Raw genomic sequence first — 27,779 nt, forward strand, 5'->3', positions numbered from 1 at the left:
TGCTCCTAGAGGAAAATGCCTTTCCTCACCTCTGACATTTCCCTCCCTGTGGATGGCTTCCCCTGACTCACACCTCTGCTGGATGGGAGGAGTGATGCCTCTGCTTGGTGTTGGCACAAGAAGCCGACAGTTTTTGGAGCAAGGGTGCATGCAGGATGCATGAATCTGCTCCCCTGCTGCCATGCCCCACATGTTAAAGAAGGAAGAACTTGGTAACTTGAACATGACTGAGGGGCCTGGAAGACGACACAGGCAAATGGTGAGCCTCTCTTGGCCTTGCCTTGGGGGTCATCTGCTGGGTCCTAGGCTTTCTGAAAGTCAACACAGGAGAGGAGCCATGGATGATTACACAAGGCCCAGTGCCCACAGACCATCTCAGAGAAATGCAATTCCCAGAGAGAAGAGCAGGAGAAAGCTCTCCATGGAGCCACGTTGATGCAGGAGGCGGGACCTCAGCCATGGTGTCGCAAGGAACCACCAAGCAGCTAAGCTCACAGAGCTTTCCGGACAGTCCGGGGTGTAGAGCGATGGCACCCCCATAGATCTAGCGGAATCGGTGCTGAATTTCGGGGGGCAGGTGATAGGTAAGAGGGGCGACAGCATAAAATTCACACCTGGGTGTGTCCGAGAACGGGATCGAATCCAGTTTTTGACCTTAGAATGTTACATGAGTGAATGGGCTGGGCCATGTGTGTCCTTCGGTGGGCTTCTGAGGGAGGTTGGGGGTAATGGGTGAGCTCATCCTCAAAAGTGCTTGCGATGCGGTTTCGCTCCTTTGCTAATTAAAGACAGACTCACTAAGGCGTATTACTACTAATCCGGGGCATCCTCTTGGGAGAGCTGAGGGAGGGCGAGCTGGTCAGCAGCCAGCGTCCCCCACAGGCCCACCGCGCTCCCGGTGAGGGCCAGGCCTGCTGGCACAGCGGGGTGTACGGCTGCTGCCGCTGGAGCGGGGCTGACACACAGGAGCCCTGGTCAATGGAAGGGACGCAGGGCCAGGGCGTGGAACTCTTCTTACCGCTGCCTGCTCTGGCCTTGGAATTTTCTTCAGCGAAAGTTTCGATTTCTTCGCTCTGACAGGCTGTGTATTCATGGAACCAGAAGTTGCCCTTGGAGATGTCGAGCTCCTGGGCTGTGACTGCCCTGGGGATAAAGAGGGTTCTCTCTTCTCGGATGATTTCAGGTTCTGGCCCACAAAAAAGTCAGCTCTGTTATTCTCATTTCACTCCTCAGATTTGTGCCCCTTCTTGCCCTCGGCTGACCTGGAATCCCAGACTCGTAGTTTGACGACCCCCCCCCCCCCGCCCCCAGGCACGATCCGTTCTTGGCTCGTGCTCCCAAGCTGCCCTGGGCTGACGGGATTGGCAGACTGGGTTCACCCCCTGCCCATGGACCCTGGTATTGTCGGAGACACAGTAACAAGCCAGCGTTCTTTGGAAGCACCCCGGAAAGTGTGGAGTAGGGCGAGCCTGGGGTTTGCATCAGAGTGGGAAGAAGGAAGGGGCGTAGGACGAAGCAAGGAAGGGGTGGGAGCTGCAGGGCCTGGCACCCGCTCAGGGAGCGGTCCGCAGGCATGGACGCTCTGGCCTCCGCTTGCTCTCCTCCTCCCGGCTCACCCAGCAGCTCACTCTCACTCTTGCCTTTCTGCCCTCAGCAACCTTTCCCTCCCGATGATCTCTCAGTCACAGTGCTGGCTCCACTCCCAGGCATTTCCTCTCTCAAACTCAGATAGCAGAGAACGGAAAGCCTCAGTGTGGTATATATTCTTCATCCCAGATGCGAAGATAACAGGGTAGAAAGGGGAGAGGGGAGAGAACATATACAAACCCTGGCATATATTTCCACGTCTTTGTGCTTACTGGTCTGTAAAATTCAAGACCCATATAATTTTTTATTATTTGCAAATATTCAAAGGGAGAAAAAATTTAAATTGTATTAATACGTGTTTGCAGTTCATTATGATTACATTCACCACGGGGAGTTGGTGCGCGGACAGAACACATCTTAATCCTTTTCACTTCCCCTTCCCTTCCACTCCCTCCTTCTCTGAGTCCCTTTCTCACTTGCTTTATAAAACAGCTCTAAGTGGGCCGGGGATTTAGCTCAGTGGCTCCGCTGTCTGCCTCGAAAGCGCAAGGTCCCGAGTTCGATCCCCGGTACCAAAAAACCCCCCAAAACCTCTAAGCAATGAAAGAGTAGCATTTAGAAACCATTTCACTGACAAAACTCTTAGGGGCTATGAGTAATTCCGTTAAATGTGAATTTTAAAAGAGAAAATAAATTTGTATATAGGAAAAAAGCACTTAGAAATAGGTGAACAGTAATACATAAAATTGTACATTTTAGAAGTTGTCTGCATTTATTTATTGCTTTATGCAAAATAGAGATTATAGAGAAACATGTTTGATTATGAGGTGATTATTTGATACATTATTATAATAGCTCTAAATCCTAACGCCTTATTTTACTCTTTTGTAGGCATTTAAGACAATACAAGAGTCAAACATCAGTAATATAAGGAAATTTTACTGTAAAACTTAATTCTAATTTCCATTCAGAAAAGCTTTGTATCAAAAATACTGTCAAGGGCTAGGGATTTAGCTCAGTGGTTCGTCACCTGCCTTGCAAGTGCAAGGTCCTGAGTTTGATCCCCAGTACCAAAAAAAAAAAATAATGTTAATATATGGTTGGCTAATATTAATATTGTAAATCATGCTATGAGTACTATTTAGTGATTCTAATTATGTCTAATTTTATTTGAAATTAAACAACGATGAGAAATGCATCTAACCATTAATCTCATTGGCATCTGAACAACAACTACAATGATTTTTTAAAATCTCTCTCAACTTGCAGAGCAGAACTCAGCAGAAAGATGTCTTGTGACACCATGCAGACTGGATGCTCATTAAGGATTCTATTAAATAGTCTCAGTAGGTTTGAACTCAAGCCTAATATTAGAGTTAGGTTCCATTATAATTATTTAAAATCATGTTCTCCACAAATCTTTAAAAATCTATTAGCAGATTGAATTCAGTCTATAAAATGTATGCTAGAATATGACCAAGTGGAGTTTTTCTCAGGAATGCAGAAATGCTTTGACATTAAAAAAAAATCAAAGTATTTTAACTGATTGCAGAATAAGGGAGAAAAATGTCATAATTTCCATAGCTGAAGAATAAATATTTGACAAATATTTCATGATAGAAACTTGGAATAGAAGGAAAGTTCTAAACTTTGACAAATGCTTGCAATAAAAAACTTATATCCCAATTATACTTAATCATGATATAATAAATGATGCTCCCTTAAGGTGGAGAACAAGGCAATAATATTTATTTTCACCACTGATATTCAATATTGTATTAGAAGTCTTAGCCATTGCAATAAGACACTAAAAAGAAATAAAAGGCGTAAAGATCAGAACAAAAAAGTAAAACTGTAACTATTTTCAAACAACCTGACTGTTTACAAGGAAAATCTTAAAGAACCTACAAAATTATAATGGTAGCTAATACATTAATCTAGCAAGGATTAATGATATAAAGCTAATATGAGAATCAACTGCATTTTTACATACCAGTACCAAACTACTGGAAGTAAAAATCTAAAAACAATTCCACTTAAAACAGCATCAAAATATAAAATATTTGGAAATAAACTTAACAAAAAAGTGCATGACTTCTCACTAAAAATTACAACATTTTGCTAACAAAAATTAAAGAAGACCTAAGTGAATGGAGAGGCACACCATGCTATGAATTGGATGACTTAGTCTAGAATACATTAATATGTTAATCCCTTCAAATCAATGCATACATTTATTGAAATCATCATATATGATTGTAAAAAAATCACAGTATTCTTTTTAAAACATGAACAAGTTTTTTCTAAAAGTTACATGTGAATACAGAGAATCTAGAATTTTCAAGATGCTTTTGAAAAACAACAAAGTTGAGTTATGTAATTTGATTTCAAGACTTATATAAAGCTGTAGTATAATAGAGCTCAAAATATACCCTTAGATTTTTTTTTTTTTTGGCACTGGGGATCGAACTCAGGTCCTTGTGCTTGCACAGCAGGCAGCAAAATCACTGAGCTAAATCCCTGGCCCCTACCCTTAGATTTTTAACAAAGGTTCCAAAGTGATCAATCCAATAGAGAAAAAAAAAGTTATTTCAACAAATGGAGTTGAAATAAATGAATATGTTTTGAAAAAATATGAAATTTAGGACCGGGGATGCCTGCCTCAAAAGTGCAAGGACCCAAGTTTGATCCCCGGTGCCAAAGAAAAAAAAAAGAAAAAGAAATTTGACCCCTATCTCCCACCGTACACAAAATGTAATTTAATGTGATCATTCCTAAACAAAAGGGCTAAAATCATAAAAGTTTAGACAACATAAAGGAATATCGTTTTTACTTCAGAGGATAGAAAAGTTTCTAAATATATATAAAGCAATAGCCATAAAAGAAAATAAGAGGTAAATTAGACTTTAAAATAAAAATTTTCTACTATTAAAACACATTGTTACATGGTCATGGTGGTGCACGCCTGTAATCTTGGCCCCAAGGAACCCTAAGGCAGGAATATCATAAATAAATTTGAATCCCACTGGGGGGTAACTTAGTGAGACCCTTTCTCAAAAATTTAAAAAATAAAAATAAAAATAGCTAGGAATGTAGCTCAGTGTCAGAGCACCCCTGGGCACAATCCCTAATACTGTAAACAATAACAACAACAATGATAACAATAACAGGTTGTTAAGAAAATGATCAGAAAAGGCACAGCTAGGGAGAAAATATTTACAAATCTGAGAAAAAAAATTGGTTTTCAGGAAACAATTTCTGGTTGTGTTATAGTTGTATGCTTAGTTTTTAATAACTGCCAAACTGTTTACCTAGTTGTACAGTTCCTCTGTATTTCTTCACTAATAAAAAGGCAACTCAATGTTTTAAAATGGCTAGTTAATTTTGAAATAATTGTACAGCCACTTGAAGCTGTGAAATAATACAGCAAAATCTTGTAATATATTTTGTCCACTTTTCCCCAATGGCAACATCTTGAAAAATTATTGCATAACATCACAATCAAGATTTTATTTTTTACATATATTAAACATCTATTTCCAAATGTCCAGATTTTTTTTTGCTTAAATTCTTTTATTGGTACATTTCAGGTACATAATATGTTTACATTTATCATTGGGTATCATTGTGCCTGTACATGCTGTATCTTGGTTCTTATTTTACCCCTATTCCCTGTCCTCCCTTCACCCCCTCCACCCTTCCCTATTTACATAGACTTCGTTTCCATTTTTTTTTCTTCTCATAATTTTTCCTTTCCCTTCTTTCCTTTCCCCCACCCCTCCCACTTCCCCTACCCCTTTGGACCTTTGCTTCAAGATTTTTGATGTTGATACAACCCACCAACTTTATTCATATTTCCCTAGGTGTCTGTGCATTTGGGTGTGTGTTTAGTTCTATACAATTTGATCAGATGAGTAGATTTGTGTTTCTACCACCACAACCAAGATACAAAACAATCTCATCATTGCAAGACTTCTGGGGTTGTTATTTTATAGCCATGCCCACATCACTTACTGTGCCCTTCTTCTGCATCCTGAACCCTGGAAACCCTACCTTGTTCTCCATTTCTAAAATTCTGTCTTTTCACAAATGTCGTCTAAAAGGAGGGTGCAAGAAGTACACAGAGAAGTACATTTTGAGGTGGGCTTTTCATTCAGCAAAATTCTCTTGGAATCCATCCAAATTGTTGCCTGTCATCACTACTAAGTATATTGCTAAGTCGTGCTGTGTGGTATGGACATACCACAGTTTGTTTAATCATTCATGTGTTGAAATATTGGGATGTCTTCTAGCATTGAACTATTATGAATAAAGCTGATTCAAATATATGGGGGGTTTTGCTGTGAATATGAGGTGTGATAAAAATGAGTGATTACATTTTAAAAATTTATTACAAGTAAAGATGCATTCATCATTAATTCTCCTCGGAATACTCCTCACTTCAAGCACACGTATCCCGACGTTTTGGCCACATTCTGACACAGTTCTCAAAGTCCTCTTTCATGAGCATCTTTAGATGTGTTGTGATGGGCACCTGGATGTTTGGAATAAGTGCCAGATGGTTACCCTTCGTGACCATTTTAACTTTGGGGGAGAACAACAGTCATGCAGTGCCAGATCCAGTGAGTAAACTGCATGGAGATGCACTGTGTCATGTTTTCATGAGTCTTTCTTTTGGTGGCACTTGGCAGCAGCATTCACTGTATTTTTTGATCACAATTTGTAAGGACCCTCAGGAAAGAGGACTCCAGAACTGCTTCAGAAAGTGGCAAGAATGATGGGATGAGTGTGTCCAAAGTAAGTGGAAGTATTTTGAGGGGATTAATGGCAATGTGCCTGGTACTGTAATACTTTTTTGAAGAAATTTAAATATATACCATATATTTTGATCATCCCTTGTATAAGTTTTCATTTCCCTGGAAAAAATTCATGAGTGCAACTGCTGGATTATACAGTAGTTTCATTTTCTGCTTTTTCAGAAAGTGCCAACCTGTTTTCCTCTTTATCCAGTTTCTCTGCATGTTTGCCAACATTTACTGTTAATACTATCATTTTTCTTTTAAAATTTTAATAGTTTGATAGGTCTGTAGCAATATCTTCTTGTGGCTTTAGTTTGCATTTGCCTTGTTAATAATATTGAACATCTTTCCTGTACTTCTTCAGGAAACATCTGTTCATGTGTTTCACCCATTTTCTAATTGGATTGATTGGGGGGGCAATAAGTTTTGAGAGGTCTTTATACATTTTAGACATTAGCCCCTTACTAAATACAGTGTGCAGACATTTTTTCCTCCAAGTGTGCAGCTTGTCTCTTCATCTGGTCACTATGCACTTTTCTGGAGCAAGAGCATTTAATTTTGATCAAGTTTGTCATGGACTGAAGGTTTACGTCCCTTCAAAGCCAATATGTTGATGTATACTTCCAGGGTCAATGTGATGGTATTAGGAGAGAAGGCCTTCCAGAGGTAAGTAGATCTAGATTAGGTCATGAGAGCAGGACCCTTATGACGGGATTAGGGTCTTTATTGGAAGAGGAATCTCTCTTCTCTCTCCCCTCTCCTCTCCCCTCTTCTCTTATCTCTCTCTCCCTCCCTCCCTCCCTCCTGAGGAAAGGCCAGGTGAGCACACAATGACAAGGTAGCTGTCTGCAACCTAGGAACTGGGCTTCCTCAGACACTAAAAATGCTGGTACCTTCCTTAGTGTGGAGAGTTCCTTTACAGAGCTTTGTAAAATGAATTCAATTTCTTTACGGTCATAGGAATATTCAGATTTTTTTGTATAATGTTGTTTGAATTTTAGTAATGAGTGGTTTTTGAGGAATTGTTCAATATTTCTAAGTTGTGAAACTTTTTAAGCAAAAAGTCATTTGTAGTTTCTCTGATTATCCTTTTACAGTTTACATATTTTACAGTGACATCCCATTTCTTCTCAATCCTGGAGATTTGTGGCTTTTGCCTATCTCTTTGCATATTTGTTAGTTTTTTTAAAGGCTTATCAATTTCACTGATTGTTTTTTCAAAGAACCACCTCTTTCTTCATTGATTTTCCCTGTTGTTTTCTTATTTTCAATTTTACGATTTCTACCATTATCTTTATTATTGCTTTCTCATTGATTTGGGTTAATTTGCTCTTCCTAATTTCTTGTACTGAGAATAGATTGTTGGTTTGAAACCTTTCTTATTTTCTACTGTATTTCATGCTATATTTTTCTCTCAGCAATGATTTAACTGTATCTCACATATTTGGTATGTTTCAATTTTTATTCAGTTCTATGTTGATTTTTAAAAAAATTTACATTAAGACTTCATTTTAACTCATTAATTGTTTGAGTGTACTTTGTTTAATTCCTAAGTGTTTAGAGATTTTACTCTTGTTTTTCAGTTATTGACTTCAACTCACTTCATTATGTTTGGAGAACACATTATGTAAAATTTTGTTTTTAAAATGTGTGTAGGTTCACTTTCTGGCTCAGGATATATGGTCTACAGTGTTAAATGTTCTGTAGGTATTTGAGGAAGAAATGTGTCCTGCTGTTGTATGGATGCCTCTCTGTATGTCAATTAGAACTTATTGCTTGTTTTTCATTTCTCAGTCCTTGTTAATTTTATGTGTAGTTCTATCAGTTGTGGAGAGGAGTGTTTTAAATTTCCAATTATAATTGTGAATTTCTCTGTCCTTTTACCTCTATCATTAGTTTCTTTGTGTATTTTGACCATCTGTTATATATACCTACACACATTTAGGATCATTCTGTATTCTAGGGAGATTGATATTTTTAGCATTATGTACTTTCCACTTTGTTTATACTAATTCTGTTTGTTCCATTTACTTTATCTGATATTGATAGGGTCAATTCTGTTTTTTTAGAATTAATGTCTACAAACTTTTTTTCATCCTGTTCCTATCAACCTACCTATGTCATTGGACTTGAAGTGAATTTCTTGTACACAATATATTATTGGGTCATGTTTTTAATCCACTCACCCAATTTAAATGCTTGGTAGTTATTGATGTATTAGGGTTTAGTCTGCTCTTTTATCATCTGTTTTCTGTTTTTTCCTTTATTTTTCATTCCTCTTTCCTTTTTCTTAACTTTTATGCATTACTTGGGCATTTTTAAAGATTTAGTACTGATTTAGTGTTTCTGTGTATAACATTTTACACAGTTTTCTTAGTGTTACAACAAGCATTACAATATACATGTACACACAGGGGTACCTTGGTTCATGAACTTAATTTTGGAAAAGATGGCCACATTTGTGTTTGTGTGGGAAAGATGGCCATGGTTGTGTTTTTCACCCGATGTAGAGTTTGCAAGCAATAAGAAAATTTTACCTAAAGTTTTTGTTTGTGTACCAAATTGTTTGCAAACTAAAGCATTCGTGAACTGAGGCACCACTGAAATTTGTCAGAGTCTAATGGTGTCGAGGGAAGTGTAGAAATGTTACTTCCATGCAGGTCTCTTTACCTTCTAACTTTTTATTTATACATTAAAGACCACATTAGCCAGGCAGTCCTGTACTCCCAGCACTCCAGAGGCTGAGGCAGGACGATGGCCGTGAGTTTGAGGCCAGCCTGGGCCACATAGTGAGTTCAAGGCCAGCCTGAATCGCACAGTGAGAACTTTCTTCAAAACAAAATAAACAAACAAACAAACAAACTCATGAGAAGATGGTCTCTTGTGTTTGTTCTCATTTTGACCTACTTATGTACTGTGTTTTCTCCCTAACGTTCCAATCCTTCTGTTATTATTTCATGTAGGGCACTTCCTTAAGCATTCATTAAGGGTAACAAATACTCTTAGCTTTCCTTCACCTGAGAGTATATTCATTTCTCCTTTCTTGTGTGTGTGTATGTGTAGTGCTTGAGATTGAACGTAGTGACTCACGTGTACTAGTCAGGCTTTCTACTACTGAGCTATAACCTTTAATATTTTTTTTGAGATAAAGTCTTGCTAAGTTGCTCAGGCTAGGCTTGAACTTGCAATTCTCCTGCCTCAGCCTCCCAAGTGGTTGGGATTACAGGCATATATCACCACACATAACCTGGCCTTCATTCTTGACAGATACTTATGCCTGATAGAATTTATATTTTCAGTACTTCAAGAATATTTTGTCACATTTTTCTGGCCGCCATGATTGTAGACAAGACATGCTGCCATTTAAATTATAATACAGGTCATTCAGATTTTGGTTGTTTCTTTTTTGACCTTCAGTTTTCAGACATTTAATTGTGGATTGGTGTGGATTCCTTTAGATATATCCTACCTTGTGTTTCCTCAGTTTCTTAAACTTCTTGATTTATGGTCTCTTGCCAAATTTAGGATATTATCAACCATTATTTCTTTGAATTTATTTCAAACTCACTCTCTCCTGTCTTTCTTGGACTTTAATGATACAAAGAGTAGCTCTTTTGTTATTGTCCTATGTACCCTGAGTCTTTGTTCATTAAAAAAAATTCTATTATCTTTCTTTTTCAGGTTGGGCAAATTCTAGTAATTCTAGTAATTTGTCATCAAGTTCAGATTCTGTCATCCATTATCTCCACTCTGCTATTAACTTATCCTCTGAATGTCATTTGTTTGAGTGTTTTTCAATTCTATAGTTTCAATTTTGATTTTAAAAAGTAATTTCTGTTAGCTGAAATTTCATATCTTTTCATTTTTCAAGAGAATTCTGTTTATGTATGTATGTCTTTATTTGTGTTGCTGGGAGTTGAATGCAGGGAATGTTAAGCCACCTCCCCGGCTTCTTTCATTTTATTTTGAAGCAGGACCTTGCTAAGTTTCTTAAATTAGCCTTGAATTTGAGGTCCTCCTGACTCAGGCTCCCGAGTAGCTTGGATTACACCCTGCTTCTCAATTTCTTGGTGAAGAATTTCTATGATTGCTGTTTTTAAAAATCTTTGTAAAAACACTAACGTCTTAGATAGGTGTTGAATTTGATTTTCTTTTCTCATTCAAGGTTGTGATTTTCCAAGTTCTCGGCATGAGTGATTTCCAGTTGTACCCTCAACATTTAAATATTGTGTTATGATTTCTTTAATGTAATATTATATCACTTAATCCTTTTGTAGGCAGACATGAACCAGGCGGGTGGAAATTGGCCACCTGCTGTCACCAGCAGAGGGTGGACACAGTCTGCTCCTTTGCTCCAGGTGGGACAGAAGCTCAGCTCCCCATTTATAGCAAAGGTTGGGGGAATCTGGAGAGTCAACTTGCCCGCACTACGTCATCCCCTAGTGGAGGGGCCTCGCTCTGCTCCCCACCAAGCCCTACTTGCTTGGGAAGTCGGGAAGAGCTGTCGGGCTGGCCACACCGGGCGCCTCCCGGTGGGTCAGTCCCGTTGGTGCTGGGTGGGAACAGAGGCTCGGCTCCTGGTGGCTCCACTGCCGAAGGGAGTAGCGAAGGCAGCTCGGGGTGACTGGCATTGCCTCTGACGTCCTCGTTAAGTCTCGCTGCTGCTGGGTGTTGTTGGGGATGCAGGCTCAGGGCAATGCTGATCCTCGTGATCTTATCATAACAGGGGCATGGTGGGGAGGTTGCAGGCAATGTAAACTCTACCTTCTCTCTCTAAGGTAGGATGGAAAATCAGTCGTCACTTGGCCTTATCAACACTGCCCCGCTGCGGAATCACAGCTCCACCACCCGCTTCCTCTAGGCTCAAGAGTGTTCCACTAGCCCTGCTTCCTGTTTGGCTTGTCCACACCTCCTGGTGGAATTGTACTGTCCCCTGCCCCGTCAGGCAGAGGGCAGAAGATTAACTTGATGCTTGGTCTTCCAACACGCTATCCTAGCAGGGGAATCGAGCCACCTGTGCTGGCTTCTGAGTGCCGTGAGGGTAGAGTGGAAGATCAACTTGTTCTCCAGGTTTTTCTTGGAGATGGCTTTTTTTCTTCTTTTCCTGTTGGTTCTGGGATGTAGGCTTCTAGTGTGCCCTGTCGGTTGATACAGGAAAGCCAGTAAGGGAATGCAGGGGACTCATTGCTACACCATTCTCCAGGTTCCATAGATAATCTGCCCTACTCCTCCGCCTTCTGAAGTCTTACTGTATTTTTTTGGTGCTGTGTGTAAGATTTTATAGTTGTAAAAGGGACAACCTGGGAAGAATGGCTTCTCTATCTTTACTGGTCCCAGAAGTCTCAGCAACTCATTTTCCAAATAGGAAAAATATTGGTGTGTATACTTCAAAAAGAGAGAGAGAAGATTTGTGAATGGTTAATAAGCAAAGAAGATGTGTTTGATGCCTTTAACGGTTACAGAAATGCAAGTCAAAGTCACAGTGAGACATCACTCTGCATCTACTTGCAGAGCTAAAGTAAGGTTGACACCACCAAATGTTGGCGAGGATGTAGGACAAACAGAAGTCTCATACTTTGTTGGTGGGAGTGTAAGGTGGTATAACCACTTTGGAAAAAGATCTCTATATTGTAACACTCAACATATACCTACACTCTAATATAGCAACTCCAGTTCACAGTCCTCAAGGTATGAAAACACGGCAAAAAGACATGTAAGGGAATATTCATAGCAGGTTTATTTACCATTGCCAAAAACAGGAGACATTCCAGGTATTCATCAATATCAGGATGGATAAACTAACCGGAATACTCACAAACTGGAATTCTACTCAACATCAACAAGGAACAAACTGAGGAGAAGCATAACATGGCTGAATCTCAAAAAATATTGTGAGGAATGAAAGAAATCTCTCACAGAGTGTATACCATGTAATTCTGTTTACATAAAGTTTTAGAAAAGCGGGGATTTAACTCAAGCAGTGCCACTGACTGCCTCGCAAGCGCAAGGTCCCGAGTTTGATCCCGGGTATTAAAAAAAAAAAAAGTTTTAGAAAAGAAAAAAGTAACTTAAGAATAAAAGCTAATTATCTAGAATCTATAAAGAACTTAAAAAAATCAGACCCCCCAAATTCAAAGACCCAATTCAAAAATGGGCATCTGAAATGAACAGACATTTCTCAAAGAAGTAAAAGCAGCAAATAAATACACAAAAAAATGTTCAACATCACTGGTTATTCAAGAGATGCAGATGAAAACAACACTGAGATTTCACCCCATCCCAGAAAGAATGGCTGCTATCAAGAAATCAACCAATAACATAGGGCTGGGGATTTAGCTCAGTGGTTCCAACACCTGCCTCATAAGTGCAAGGGCCGGAGTTCAATTCCCAGTACCAAAAAAAAAAAAAGAAATCAACCAATAACAAATGCTGGCAGGGGTGTGCGGAGAAAGGAACCCTTCTCCATTGCTGGTGGGAGTGCAGACTGGTGCAACCACCATGGAAGTCAGTATGGAGATACCTCAAAGAACTAGGCTTTGAGGTCCCATTCGACCCAGCTATTCCCCTGCTGGGTATCTTCCCCCCAAAATTAAAAGAATCATAACAAAGCGATACATATGCACTCATATTTATAGTTGCACAATTCATAATAATGAAAGCTTGGAAACAGCCCAAGTGTCCATCAACTGGAGACTGGATAAAGAAGATGTGGGTTTTTAATAAAATGCAGTACTACTCAGCCCTAAAGAACGAGAAACTAGAGACATTTATAGCTAAATGGATGCATATTGAGGCCATACTCTTAAGTGAAATAAATAGGACACACGTGTAAATACCGACTAGTGTCTCTGGTGTGAGAAACTGAAAGTGTAAATAAGGATACACATGGATGAATATGGCCTAATAACATATTTCTCGGATTGTGTTTCCATTGTGTGTCATATGACTGTATCAAAAATTGAATTAGGCAGAAATTTGGCTTATGTGGAGTCTGCTAACTAACTGGAGGTTTTTTCCAGATCATTATTTGTTCATTGTTGGTTTTGGAGATCTTTCTGAAATAATCACATCCTCTGGTGTCTTGTTGGTGCTTGAGATGCTTTTCTAAGTTATATGGAAAAATGTTTAAGTGCTTTTCAGTTCTGTTTTGGTTGAGTTCTACTGTATTAGAATATCATTGTAGTTTTTTCTCCTTGCATTGTTCTTCTTTGAATGGTATTAATTTTTTGTATTTGTGTGTGTTTGATAATAAAGTTATTTAAAAAAAAGAATAAAAGCTAATAATGGTGGCTTTATGAGGAGGGTAGGGGTGTGTGAAGATGATTCTGATGTGGCAGTAATGTTGTATTTGTTGACTGGAGTCTGCAAATACATATAAGTTGTCAGAACTTGTCAAATGGGGCTCGGAATGTAGCTCAGTATAAATATTTCCCTAGTATGTGTGAGGTCCTGAGTTCAATCCCCAGCACCATAAGACCAGAAAAACACCGACTTATCAAATGGCAACCCTTAAGATGTATGTGTTTCATTCTATGTAAATATTATCTCAAAAAAAAACAGTGAGTTAAGCATAAATGTTGAAGTCTAGTTAATGGTATACATGATGAAGAATTTATAAAAAGTGTATGAATGGCTGTAGCTTGTTTTGAAATGTATCGTAAAGATTTTGGGCTGATGGATAGAACGTTGAAAAGATGTCTAGCTAGGTGATAAAGCAAGATAACAGATTGCTCATAGGAAAATTTAGGTAGTGGGCTTATACGCATTCACTAGTTTTTTAAATGCTTGAAAATTTTCATAGTGCAATATGGGGGGGAAAAGATTATCCTGACTATTGTGCAGAGAGTAGACAAGAGAGGAGGTTGCAGGAGACTGATTAAGATACTTTTCAGTAATCCAGGTGAAAAGTATTAGTGGCTTAATATAGTGGGTGGGAGGGAAGCAATGAAAACAGAAAGAAACTTGAGGACGGGAGCTGTGATTTAGGAGGGAAGTGACTATTTTGCTATTACATTGGATGAAATGGTGAGGAACAGCAAGGGAAGGAGAGAAATTAAGGCCAACTCTTAGGTTTCCTAGGTAGGACCATTTTTGTGAATTGAGGAAGACTGACATGAGGAATTAAATTCAATAGTGTTTGGCACATCACGAATTCAAAAGGTCTGTAATATTCAAGTGTGGATATTTATCAGGTAACTGGAATTGGAAGACTAAAGAGCTAAGGAGAGGTGTGGACTGGAAATAAAAAGGTGAGAGTCATAAGAATACAGACGGTGAGAGAGTGGGTAGTTCACCCAGGAAAAGAGCACAGAGGGCAGAAGAGAGCCCTCGCCACACTAAGCATAAGGAAACCCAATGCCTGGAAGATGTAAAGAGGAAGAAAACCAGCAAGGGAGGGCCGAGAATGGGAAACAGGGCTGAAGGAAGGCTAAGACTAAGATACAAAAAGAAAAAGGAGAGAAGTCTATTTTAAGTAAGGAAGAATGATAAACAGTATGGAAAGGGTTGAACAGCTAGGTAAGGTGAGGAAACAGTGAAGATAATGAAAATATCCATCATGCTCTAAAGTTTTCCTCTTTGGGCTTTTAAACAAACACACTATGCTTCCCTGCTGTATCATCAGGCAACCACTGGTCTGCCTTCTGCCACTGTAGATTAGTTCTCATTCTCTAGAATTTTATATACATCGGACAGTATAAACGTATTCTTTGTTTTGTCTGGCTTCTTTCTCTCAGCATAATTATTTTGAGTTTTATTCTTGCTGCTTCGTGTAAGAATAATCCATTCCTTTTTATTGCTGAGTAATATTCCACTGGATAAATTAATAAAATTTGTCTTTGTATAGTATAGTGGGTTTGTCTGTCACAGTTTATGTCTAGATGTCTCCCCAAAGCCTCATGTGCTCATAGGTGTGGGGTTTGGGGAGGTGATTGCATTATGGAAACATGATACTCATGAGTGAATTAGTCCACTGATGAGTACATAGTTAAATGTGACTTTGGCCATCAAGCCTGGTTATAGAAGGTGTGACACTGGGGAAGTGACATGGAAGGGTCTATGTCCTCCCCTCCTCCCTTGGTTACTCTGTTTCCAGCTGCGGCCGGGCCTTGAGCTTTTTCTCCTCTACCATGCCCCTCTGCCCTCCACCTTACCTTGAAGTCAGCTGATCATGAACTGAAACCTCTATAAACTATCAACCAAAATAAGAGTTGTGAGTATTGGATATTGTAGCTCAGAGAAAAGAAAGTAACTAAGACATCGTCCATATATCTGTTAATGTCAAGGTATTTCTAGTTTTTGGCTCTTCGAGATAAAGACACTATGAACATTTGTGTTCAAGTTTTTGTGTGAACATATGCCAATGGCCAGACCATACGTTAGGTATAGATTTTTAAAAAATCTCTTTTAATTTGTCAAAATATGTTCCAAAGTCACTGCATACTTTACATACCCATCAACAGTGACAAGAGTTCTAGTTGCTCCACATCCTTGACAACACTTGCGATGGTAAGATTTAAAAATTTTAGCCATTCTAGTCAGCATATATTTCTATCCCAGAGATTATAATTTGCATTTCCCTAAGGACTAATGTTGGTGACTTTTTATGTCATTGATTGCCATTTGTTCATTTTCTTTCGTGAACTATCTGTTCAAATAGTGTCCCCACTTTTAAAGAATTGAGCTGTTGACCATATTACTTAAATTATAAGACTTCTTTGTATATTCGAAATCCTTTGTTCGACATATTTTGCAAATATCTCCTCCTACTCTATGACTTGACTTTTCATTTAAAAAATGTACAGTAAAATTTTAATATTTTATAAGTGCAATTTATGTTAAGAAATCTTTGCTAAAGCTTAGATTACTAAGATCCTTTCTTATGCCTTATTCTGAAAAATCTTGCAGTTTTAGTCATTAGATTTAGGTTTCTGACCCATTTCAGATTAACTTTTATAAGATGGGTTGAGATTGAACTTTGCCTCCAAAACTCACCCCAGTACAGTATCAGCTGGAAGCCTGATGTCTCATTATCAAAATCAAGTCCAAGTGCAGCAACCTCCTTGAGCATGGGCTGTCTTGATGAGAAGATCCAGAAACTAATGAGACAAGTCCAGTCATTCCAATGGCATTGTTGAAAGGGTTACCTTCGATTGCATAAATTACATTGGCCTGTTTGTCAGCAATCGATTCACCAGATGTGACCCACAGGGTCTAGCTCCAGGGTTTCTATTCTATTCCATCAGTCTGTGTGTTTATCCTTACACCAATGCTCCTTGGTCTGGACTACTACAGCTTTATAGTAAGTTGTGAAACCGGGGTGTGTGAGTCCTCCAACTTTGTTCTATTTCAAAATTGTTTTAGATATTCAATCTTCTGTGAATGTCCATGTAAATTTTTATTTATTTATTTATTTATTTATTTATTTATTTATTTATTTATTTTGGTACTGGGAATCAAACTTGGGACCTTGCACTTGCGAGGCAGGCACCAGAACCACTGAGTTAAATCCCTGGCCCTCCATGTAAATTTTAGGATGAACTTGTTGATTTCAACAGAAAAATCCTGACTTTGATTGAGATTGTGTTGAAAGTGTAAGTCAGTTCAGAAATCACTGACACTTCTGTAATATGCATCTTCTGAGTCATGGATGTGGCATAGTTCTCTATCTATTTACTGCTTTCATTTCACTCAGCAGTGTTTTATGTTATTCAGCATGCAAGTTTTGTATATATTTATTGCATACTTTTGATGCTATCAAGACTGCTATTCTTTAAAATGTCAACTTTTGATTGTTTACCGGTTTTACACAGATTCATGATTTTTGTATCTTGATCTTTGCAGCCTTGCGAAATTCACTTACTAGTTCTAGTGGCTTTTTTTTTTTCTTTTTGGTAAATTTCTTAGACTATTTTATAAAGATGGTCATGTTATCTGGAATAAAACAGTTTAATTTTTTCTTTTCTAAACTGGGTGAGAGTGATTTCTTTTCCTTGTATTATTGCACCGGTTAGGACCTAAAATAAAATGTTGAACACAAGTGGTGAGAGCAGAAATCCTTGTCTCATTTCTGATCTCTGGCTTAAAACTCTGAGTCTTTCACTGTGAGATATGGAGCAGTTGTGTTTTGTACCATGTGTTATCAGCCTGGGGATGTTCCCTTCTATTTCCAGTCTGCTGGTAGTTTTTGTTTTTAATCACAAATGCACACTGGACTTTCTCACATGCTTTTCTTGCATCTGTCTGGTCTCTGGCTCCAGTGTTTGGTTATTGATTGCCATTTGTTCATTTTCTTTAGTAAACTCCTCCTATTACGTACGCCTCAACTGAAAGTCTGAGATCTCATTATCAATGTCAGGTCGAGGTACAGCCTCCTTCAGGATGGCCTCTCTTTATCTGAAGACCCAGAAACGAAAGAGACAAGTTATCCATGACCACACAGCCAGCATACCAAGGTGGAACACAGGATTGGCACTAGAGAACCCACCCTTTTCTAAAAAAGGTAAGAATGAGAATAGAGCAATCACTGACCCACGGTAATTCTGAAATCCAACGAGGCACACACTGCCATCTTCTCAATGAAAGCCAAGTTCTACTTCCACCATGGAAAACACTGCCCTAAGTAGTAAATACTGTAGGAAAATGCCGATTTTTGCAGTCCGTGGGGTAGTCTACATTGTTTCTCACTGTGGCTCCTTATTTCCACTGGTGCTTCCTTGTCTTTGTGTGATCGTCATTGCTCCTATCATTGTAAGGGGAAATTTAAGGATTCTTGGAGGCTTAGGATTAAAGTACTTTCTTCCAGAGAGTATTTCCATTTGCTTCCTGTTCAACCAAACTGAATGTTTCAGATTCCTTGGATACAGCTTGAGTTGCAAACCCACGGGAAGCCCCATGTACCCTCAGGACCCCCGAGGAGGAGACTGTTCCCCCGTGTTTTGTTCAGCATGGAGCCAACTTTCCCCTGCAGACTTCTCAGTAGTGGGGAGGCTACAGGTTTACTTCGGGCTCACATTCACTTCATTCTGCAGAAATGGTCTTTGGTCCTAGCTAATATGAGAGGGCACAGCTATCTCCTCCACCCCGTGCTCCAGACTGTGACTTCGTTTGGTGCAGACTGGTAAATCCTTATAGGGCAAACCAAACTTGGAATGCTCAGATGATCCTCTGTATTTACCTTGATGTTTGACCTGTTATCCCCTTATCTCCTTTTCAATTTTTGGAGCCTTTATAAATTTGTTTGTAATATTTTTTTTCAGAGGGAGTGGGTCGAATGCTTAGCTCACTTTCCCTCTCTGTCATCAATATCAGTGTGGTTAATATTAAAAAGCTGGGACTTTCTTTCCCATAGAATTTCTATTTTGCCTCAGAATCCTCTTAATTACATTGGAGTTGTTGATTCGTGAACTTACATACATTTAGAATCCCTGAACTGATCGGAGAAGCTTCCAGCTTCTCTAGCCGTTGGCATGACCAAACATCTCAGTTCCCCCAGGACTGAGGGATTTCTGGGATGTAGGACTTCCTGTACTAAGGCCAAAGAAGTCCTGGGCAAACCAGGATGAGCTGTCACCTCAGCAGCAAAAAGTCTGAGACCCACAGGGGTAGGACCTAGAAATTGTGTATTAACAGTATTGCTAGCTTATTAAACTATGTATCAACCATGCCTTTGTGGCTTAAGCCATTTTTACCCAATCATTTTTGTTATTCATTTTTTCACTGACTCATGGCAAATACTTATGGGGGAATCTATCCATGGCAGCCACCATGTTAGGTTTGAGGGGACAGCCTTGAACAAGGTGCAGTTGTTACCTTCAAGGACAGTAGCACATTGGCAGCAGAGACCAACTCACAGGCATCTCCACAGAGACTAATCAGGTCCAGGAGAGGAAAATCAGGTGCTCTGTGTGAATCAGGGGGGCATCTTATCCAGGCTGAGGAAGTTGCAGGGGATGGGTAGTTTTTCAGAAGAGGAGGTGTCTGATCTGAAGGATGAGTGGACATCAACCAGGTGCCAGTCGAAGGGCACACTTCAGCTGGGAGAAACAGCACTTGAGGGGCCTGGTATAAACCTCCCGACTGTAAGCAGAACACTGTGTCTGCTGACTTCAGCCAGGGTGCACTGCCCCAAGGGGCCGTGAGCCTCATCTGATGAACTCTGGACCACACAAGCTCAAGGAAGCCCTGCCACTCCAAGATTTCTCTTCCTCTCTGGCTTTATGACTAGATCACAAAGGCTGAGCAGGGCTACCCACATCCGGGACTGCAGGGGACACACTGACAGGCAAGTGGGCGGGGCTCACTGATGAGGAGCAGGGACCTGGCGGGCAGAGAAGCCTGCTCCCCTGCCAGCGGCGGCAGAGGGCTGCAGTCCACTCCGCCCCTGCTCCTGTTACACTGGCCCTGACTACAGGCTGCTGCCCCCAGAACGCCAATGCCAATGCGGGTTTGCGCAGACTGGTGGAAACACCAGTTTCCCGCGGGGTGGCCCAACAGTGCCACGTCCCAGGAGATAGATAGGCCCGGGAAGACTGGAGGCTCGGCTTACGGAACTCAGGCAGCCACTCGTGGGTGCAAACGTGGTGCTGTCTCCTCCGTGTGGGGCCAGAGCAACCCCGGTACCTCCTCCCTAACCCTGGAGAAACCGCTTACACTGCGATTAAGCAGGTGGAAGTCAGGTCAGGAAAAGAATCCAGACGTGGGGCCTTTTTGTGAGGACTCTTTCTCCCTCTTTTGTGAGCTGCCAGATTTTCAGACTAACTCAGCCTGGGAATCATAGGAAGATACGAAATGATTTCATAGACTCTGCCAAAACTCCTAATAAGGACCCAATCCCTGCACATTTCATTGTGTATTTGTATTCCTTGATGGTACCTTTTTACTACCAGCTTTTTGACCTTTGTTTTACACTAGAGTCTCAGCAGTCCAGAACCGAACTTGTGCTGTACTGGGACACAGTAACAGGCAAACGTGGGACAAAAATCTTTCTACTAGGACGTTCTAATTTTTATGAAATGGCTGCGGTCAGCTCCACGTTCTCCCACTCTTCTTTATTATTCCAATCACAAATCCTAGCTTAAGGGAAAGAGCGGCATAGGACGCGACAGAGGAGTCAAGAGCAACAAAGCCAGCCTCCCTCTGAGTGGACAACAGAAAGCCTGGGGGGGAGGGACGGGAAGTAGTGACCATGCTTAGCCCAGGGCAGGTGCATCGGGAAACCGTGGTCACAGTGAGAACCTTCAGCTCATTCCCTCCACAGAAAACATAGACCCCAAAGTAGTTCTGAGCACCCTGAAAGCTCTCGCGGGGTTTGTGAGACAAGGCTCTTGACACTTGGCAACAAGCTTGGGGCTCAACAAATTTCTTAAACAATAATATAGAATGTGACTGGCTCCCCCGTGTCCAACATAATAGTACCCATTAAATGCTTACAGTTAGAAAAGGAAAAGAGGCGGATGATTCACAGGGTATGAAATCTGCTCCTAGTAGAGGCACAGTCACTGACTGTGTAGTGCGACTTCTTCCCTGTTTCTGCTAACAGACTCATCATATAGCATTTGCTTCCCACCCTACAAGAACACTTTTGATTTTAATGGCAATGTACACACATTTAGTTGGTTTTTTTGGAAGCAGACCATGGACTCTGTAGAGATGACCGAGGACAGCGGAGGATGGGGTAGAATAAAATTTCTAAGATGCAAATGACAGAGGCTATTTTTATATGCCAGGTATTTACAAGTAAAGGGTTCAGAATAACAGATTTGTTAACACTTGGTTTTTGTGAAGAGCCAGCTATAATTTTTTTCCCCGTTGCCTGCATTCCCGAGTTGGTTTCATAGAAGGCTTTATTGTAATCCAGGAGCATTGTTTTGCATTAATTTCTATGACAAGGAACCCAAAACACAGGGTGCTGAGAATAACAAAACAGAGTTGGGGAAACAGTCATGGCTTGGCACGGAGTGTGACAAGCTATAAAAAAGCGAATGTTTCAATATCTGAAGTGGTGTTGATTTCCTATGAACAACCTTTTCTCTTCTACACAGTATCATATTCTTTTCAAGCACATTTAGAGCGCAAGTCAAGCTGTGTTTTATTTTTTATTATAATACACACAGTCAGCTTACTGTAACAAAGACATACTAGTGGTGATCAGTTGAAAGCACACACTACCATAAGCTGGGTGTGGGCAGGGGTGGGGAGTCAACTGGTAAAATAAAAGGCCAGCCGTCTGGAAAGTTCTCTTAAAAGAACATAAAAAGGCAGTGTTTTCTTATGAGACTAACACAGAATGCCAAACTATCTAGCTGGGCTCTTTTTTTGTTGTCACTGATGGCAATTTGTAGCTAAAAATAGCAAATCCTTCAAAATATTGGGCTCTTATATTGGGTTTTTTAAAATCACCATAGCTAAATGAAAAGATTTTGTACACTATTTTAAATGCTAACATTATTTCTTATAGAAGTTTTCTACTCCCTAAGTATATCTGCTACTTTCTACTCCCTAAGTGTATTTATTACTTTCTACTCCCTAAGTATATTTATTACTTTCTTATAACAGTTTATTATATATACTTAAACCATTTTCTTTAAAAAATGCTTATTTAAACATGTTTATAGCTAGGCATACACATAGATTTTTGATAAAGGTGAGTGAATTGTCCACAGCAAGTTACAAATAAAGTATATAAAACTTTTATGATGGAATTAAATTTTTCAAAACAAGTTCATTAGGGGAAAATGTAAATCATCTTACCATATCTTGAACTAATACTTTTTTGCAATCAAGCTCATATCGTAATCTGTCTCTACTATCCATTAACTGAAATAAAAAAGAATATGACACATTGATTAAAGAAAAGAACAAAACACCTGAAATTCTTCCTCAGTATTGTTTGGTAAAGCCTATTTTGATATAAGAAAAATGGATCAAAGAATATGGTCAAAGAAAAGATGGAATTTCTGCAGGTTTTTGTGTTATTGTAATCTATTATAGTTAGTATGCATGCAAACAAACTTACAGAGAACATGCCAATGTATTTATAACCTTCCCCACACCACCCTCCAAAAAGCAACGTCAATACACAATAAAGCAAGTCCTAGCCTGTCGCAAAGAACAATTTTGCTTTACTCTTTATATGAGCCATTTCTCTTACATTAGCGTTTTGTGCTATATTTATGTGTGTATCAAGCCCCAGTCTTATTCATTGAAAATAGCACCAAAAGCATAGACTTCATTGTTATACCCATGTGACTTCTCGGTGTTTTAAATGATTGTTATGTGAATGTGTTGTACACAGTGGTAAAATCCAGCTTTGCTTTTGACATCAATTCACTTCATTCACGAATTCATTAACGTAATAAACATCCCCAGTGCTGCTGTCCATGTTGTTTCTGGACATCACAGTTTCCCTACTTTATCAAAATGATCTCTTCACTTGTCTTTCTGGCTCTGTCCCCTCCCATTTTCTTCTGAAACACAAATCTGATCTTGACACAATGTCCAAGGCTCCCCAGCACATGCAGGAGGTAATCCAGACCTGTGGCGTGAATAATAATCTTCTCCCCTTGTGCCCCGGCCTGTGTCACCCCTTGCTCTCCTGTACCCTTCAGTCTCTCTAGGCAAGCTGCTTCCTCACAGGCTTAGGACCCCTTCTGGACCCTCCCTCAGCCCCTCTGCCCCTCTTCCCTGCACCCTTCCTGATTTCTTACGATCCAGACTGGGATTCTCCTATGTGCTGCACTGCACACTAAGCCTCACACCTAAAGCATCCCCGACTCCTGTTCCATCTCCCTACTAGAATAAAAGTCATGATTGAAACGTGCCAGCTGCTGCCAGACACAGATATGGTGTTACTGTATCACTGAAAAGAAAACACAAAAGCAGCCACAGAATTCCATAATGGACAGTGCTTAATACATGGCAAGAGGTCAGCCTTCCCAAATTCAGACCCATTTTCAACTTGTTTTTTATTTCATCCAGGGTAATAAAAAGGAACATACGGTGTACCCAAAACTTCTGTTTCCTGCTGTTGCCTCAACCCCATGCCCAGGCGTTCCTGACGTAAGACGATTTCTCACCATGTGGTCTCATCAGATTCCTATTCCACTTTCCACCACACTGAATTGCAAACAGTTCCACGAACATGCCTCACACTTTATGCCTTCATACTCTGTAGCCAGCTCTTCTGCACTCTTGCCTTCCTGCAAAAGCCAGCACCAGGGGGCTTCCCCAAGAGGAGAGCATGAGGAAGAGTTCGTAAAGCCTTTCCAGAAGTTTCCAGAAGCTCCTAGATATCTCTTCTCTCTACATACACTTCATATGGTCCATATTGCTGGCTCCACAGCTTTTGTCTCTCTCTCTAGACTGAATGTCCTTCACATCAGGGGCCACACACACACACACACACACACACACTTTATTCTTCTAGCAGTAGTGCAGTGCCTAGCCCTTAAAGGTACCTGCACTTAATTGACTCTGAAGAATAACAGGAACAAAGCAGCAAATATCAGTTTTCATTTGCTAAATAACATCTGATTTCCCATCCAGTTGGCAAACTACTTTCACACGTATAGTGCTCTCTCATTCTATCCACCCAGTAAGCCTGGGAGAAACCAGAAGGAAGGAAAAGAGACTGTCACAGGGCTATATGTGACCCAGAGGCAGAAATGTGACAGGAGCCTAAAGTTCTATATTCTCTCTGCTGCATACCGAAATAGAACTGTATTTAATGTTGGTGTGGAGTTCCAGTTACTACAAAAAAAATAAAAAAGGAAGACAGGATTAAAAAAAATAAGCAGTTAAGGAGAAGCTCTATTTGTCTAGAATGCAGATGTCAAATAGAAACAAAATGTAATCATAGATATAATTTTTAATTTTACAGTAGTTTTGTCAAAAACATAACAAAATAAAAGTAATTTTAATAATTCATTTTACTTATTTTAAGTAACTAGAAAGATGACATTCCTTTCTTTTTTTTTCAGTACTGGCGATGAAACTCAGGACCTTCTGCATGTGTGGCAGGCATGGTGCCACTGAGCTACATCCCCAGCCCTGAGATTTCATTTTTAACCTTAGAAGTTGATGTGAAGAAAGTTAAACTTGTCTATTCACAGATTCTGTTGTTACACCTCTAAAAGGGGGATTTACACTGTCATCATTGCAAATGGGATAAAACGCAAGAAAATGAAATAATTTTGTGCAATGGTTGTGTGTAGGATTCAGTGATTAGGGCCTCTGATTGACCAGGGTAACTATTTCTGTGAAAAGATGCTTTAGTTCTTAGGCTAGGGATGTAGCTCAGTGGCAGAGTGCTTGTCTAGCATGGGAAAGGCCCTGGATTCCATTTCAAGCACAGAAAGAAAAAAAAAAATCTAAATCTAAGACTACCCTGAACTGCAAAATCAGAGCTGGATGAAATCTGAACCCAACTTTAGGTACATGTTGCCACGATGCTTTTGACACATGGTTCAGGGGCCAGAGAAACCAAATTTTAAATTTTGTTTAGTTTTAATTAATTTTAACTTAAAAAAATGATACTTGGTTCAGTTCCTGGAAAACATTTCTGTGCATTTGGAATAATTTGGGGATGTGAATCTGCTTTTTCATCTGTAAGTTTTATGAAGTCTATGCACATCTTTGTCCTATTCATCCCCAGAGAGTACTCTTCTGTGTGCCAGGCCCTGGATTTGGCACCGGGAATATATCCAGGGATGGGGGTTGGGTAGCCTGTCCCCTCCTGGAGCTCACAGGATGGAAGGAAACCCAGCCACGACACCACAGGATGGTACAACTCCAGACAGCACCAAGCAGGGGCCCCTCGGGGAACTCCTGGAAGCGCCCTGGCCCTGCCACCTCTGATGCCCTAGGAAATCTTCCCTTTTTATGATGACAAAATAATTCCCTGCTCTAAGTAAAGATTTACCAGATCACATAAGCTGAATTCATTCATGTACAGAGAAACCAACATCAGCCAACATCTACCAACGTCTGACCAGAAAACGAGCCTACTTGTTCTTAAAAGTATAATTCCCCCACAACTACAAGCACATCTTTGGACTTTCTTGTGTCACTAGCTTCTGAGTTCTTTAGCATCCACAAGGTAGATGCTCAGTTATCCCACCTAAAAGAAGTATCTCTATACCAAGGAGTTAGCAAGACCAAATTCTTATTCATTATCAGCTACTCTACGCAAAATAACAAGGAAATGTATGACAACACTTATATAACTGGAAAATATATAAGCCAACTTTCCCCTTCATCCCAAGACAGGCCAGACACAGTGTTATTCCATCAATGATGCTGATATTTCAATTTTTAAAAGGTCATTTATCAACGTTACAGTACCGTTTGAATGGTTCTCTGATGCTGTTCTGAAATCTCTTTCAGACTTCTAAGTTCATCTTCTGTAGACAAAAGGAGAGAGAGGCCAACCATGAAATTACCTCCGTATGCCCCTGTATCCAAAAGGCCTGCTCTGGGGCAGGCTGTGAAGACGCTGGAAGGAACAGTGGACACAAGAGCTAGCGGGACTGTAATCTTCACAACTGCCCTTGACATTCACTCCCTTCCTCCTGCTGTTCAGACGGCTGGTCAGATAGGGATTAAGAAGTAAGTTCAAGATCCAAGGGTGGCTGAGGGAGAAAGCTTTTCATCAATACTAGCAGAGGACATTTTTGCTGTTAGTCACAGCCAATGCCAAGTGCTTTAGCAGGTGGCAGGTTAGGGCTCAATAAGAACTACTCAAACCTGAGAAAGCATTACCATACCACATCAGAAGACAAACAGAATCACATGGGTAAAGTATAACTTTATAGCCAGCGGATACTGTATCTCACTTTATCCATGTTTTGCTATCAATTTCTTATTCCTTGTTCATTGCTTTTCACAGTGCAGGTCAAAGGCATTACATAACCAAGATAAACACAAAGACAGCCATTAAATGAAAAAAGAATTTTAAAGAAATTTAACTTTGGTGATTTAAATGCAACTCTTATCGATGTTGATGACATGAAAAATGGGCTATAAAGTGTACAAATAAAAATTTATACCAAAAATTGTACCAAAAATAGATGAAAATTAAGTAGTAAGCATTTTTTGCTGAAGGGCCAACTGTGTTTCTCTACAGAGCATATCCCAGTGTGTATGCTTAAGGATGTGAATGTTATAGTTTAGGTTATCAATTAAACATATGCAATAAATCAGCAAAATTTTTTGTTAATAATATTTCTAAGGGAAGTAGGACATCGATTAGCACCTTGTTGTGCAGCAGCCAACGTCTGGCTTGAATAAAACACTACTAAATTGACATGGCATGCATGGTCAGGAGTATGACCACACGGAAGTCCTTTGCTGTAAGCAATGAATGCTCTCTTAAAGGAAAAGCAGACAGCTACCAAATTGATCTTTAAGTGTAAACAACCAAACAAACAGATGTGTGGAAATGGCTAGCAGTGAATTTTACAATGTGCTTATTTTTTCTAAAAAAAAAAAAAAAGGTTTCAAAATATTACCTAATGCTGAATTTTCTTTTATATTGAGTTTGAGTTCTTCTTCAAGTTCTGCCACAACTTTGAGCAGTTTCTCATATTCTGTTTTGTGATCCCAATTCTCCCTTTCTAAGGTTGATTTGGAAGAGCTGGTCTCCACAAAAGAGTCCTGAAAGATAGGGAAATCCGTACCTCTAAGCGGGGAGCTGAGGATTTAAATATGCAGCGCTAGGACAATACAGATACAGAAGAGCTATCATATAATTTTCTGAATTCTATTACACACTTATAATATGAATAGCAAAAAGGAAGGAGGCTAAATAGAGCTCGCAGGAAGAAAAGCTGCAGTACATTCTGTACAAAGACCCCAACACATGGGGACACTTTATTGACAGGAATAATGCATATCATACTGTTTGTGTGCCCTCGTCATTCAGGTCACTTCTTTATGGAGGCTGTGTCCGGGAGGCAGCTGGGCCCTCCACCCAGCCTTCCTCCTGTGTGTCTGAAGTGCTGTCCGCCGTAACTAGGCAGGCCGGGGAGACCGCGGATGGGCAGCGCCAGGGGGTGGCAGAGCACAAGGCTACGGAGGGGATTCATTGCCTTTGTGGCATCTCCAGTGTCGGCGCTGCCAGTGTGGCGAGGAGCACTTCGCATGTCAAAGTGGTGACGTTTCCAGGCTGGGAGCCGCATGGCCCCCGTCAGGCGAGGGGATCCACACAGTTGGTTTTCTGCTGGGTGGAGGAGCCACCCAGAGGCAATTCATATTCTGAACATTAACGTGGCTTTGCATGCCTGTCACCCGGGCCCGCGCAGGCGTTGAATGCTATTGAAGACTTCGGTTTAAATCTCTATGCAAACAGTGATTACCTTGTAAGAAGGTTTCAGGATAACTTGCAACAAAAGACTT

General features: G+C 40.2%; 1 protein-coding gene across 1 annotated transcript in view; it reads right to left on the reverse strand.

Annotated features, from left to right (window-relative positions):
• Window positions 1-22,089: 22,089 nt before the first annotated feature.
• CUNH10orf67 (chromosome unknown C10orf67 homolog) overlaps window positions 22,090-27,779 on the reverse strand; it is a 57,877-nt gene continuing 52,187 nt past the window's right edge. The window contains exons 9-11 of the mRNA XM_087207162.1: window positions 26,894-27,038; window positions 25,728-25,786; window positions 22,090-22,202 (exon numbers count right to left, since the gene is read on the reverse strand). Coding sequence (XP_087063288.1) covers window positions 22,128-22,202; window positions 25,728-25,786; window positions 26,894-27,038 — 279 coding nt within the window. The 3' untranslated portion in view covers window positions 22,090-22,127. The remainder of the gene's footprint in view (window positions 22,203-25,727; window positions 25,787-26,893; window positions 27,039-27,779) is intronic.

Source organism: Heterocephalus glaber, unplaced genomic scaffold (genome assembly GCF_053883595.1).
Source record: "Heterocephalus glaber isolate CG9 unplaced genomic scaffold, H.glaber_assembly_v1.0 deba00000768, whole genome shotgun sequence".
NCBI lineage: Eukaryota > Metazoa > Chordata > Mammalia > Rodentia > Bathyergidae > Heterocephalus > Heterocephalus glaber.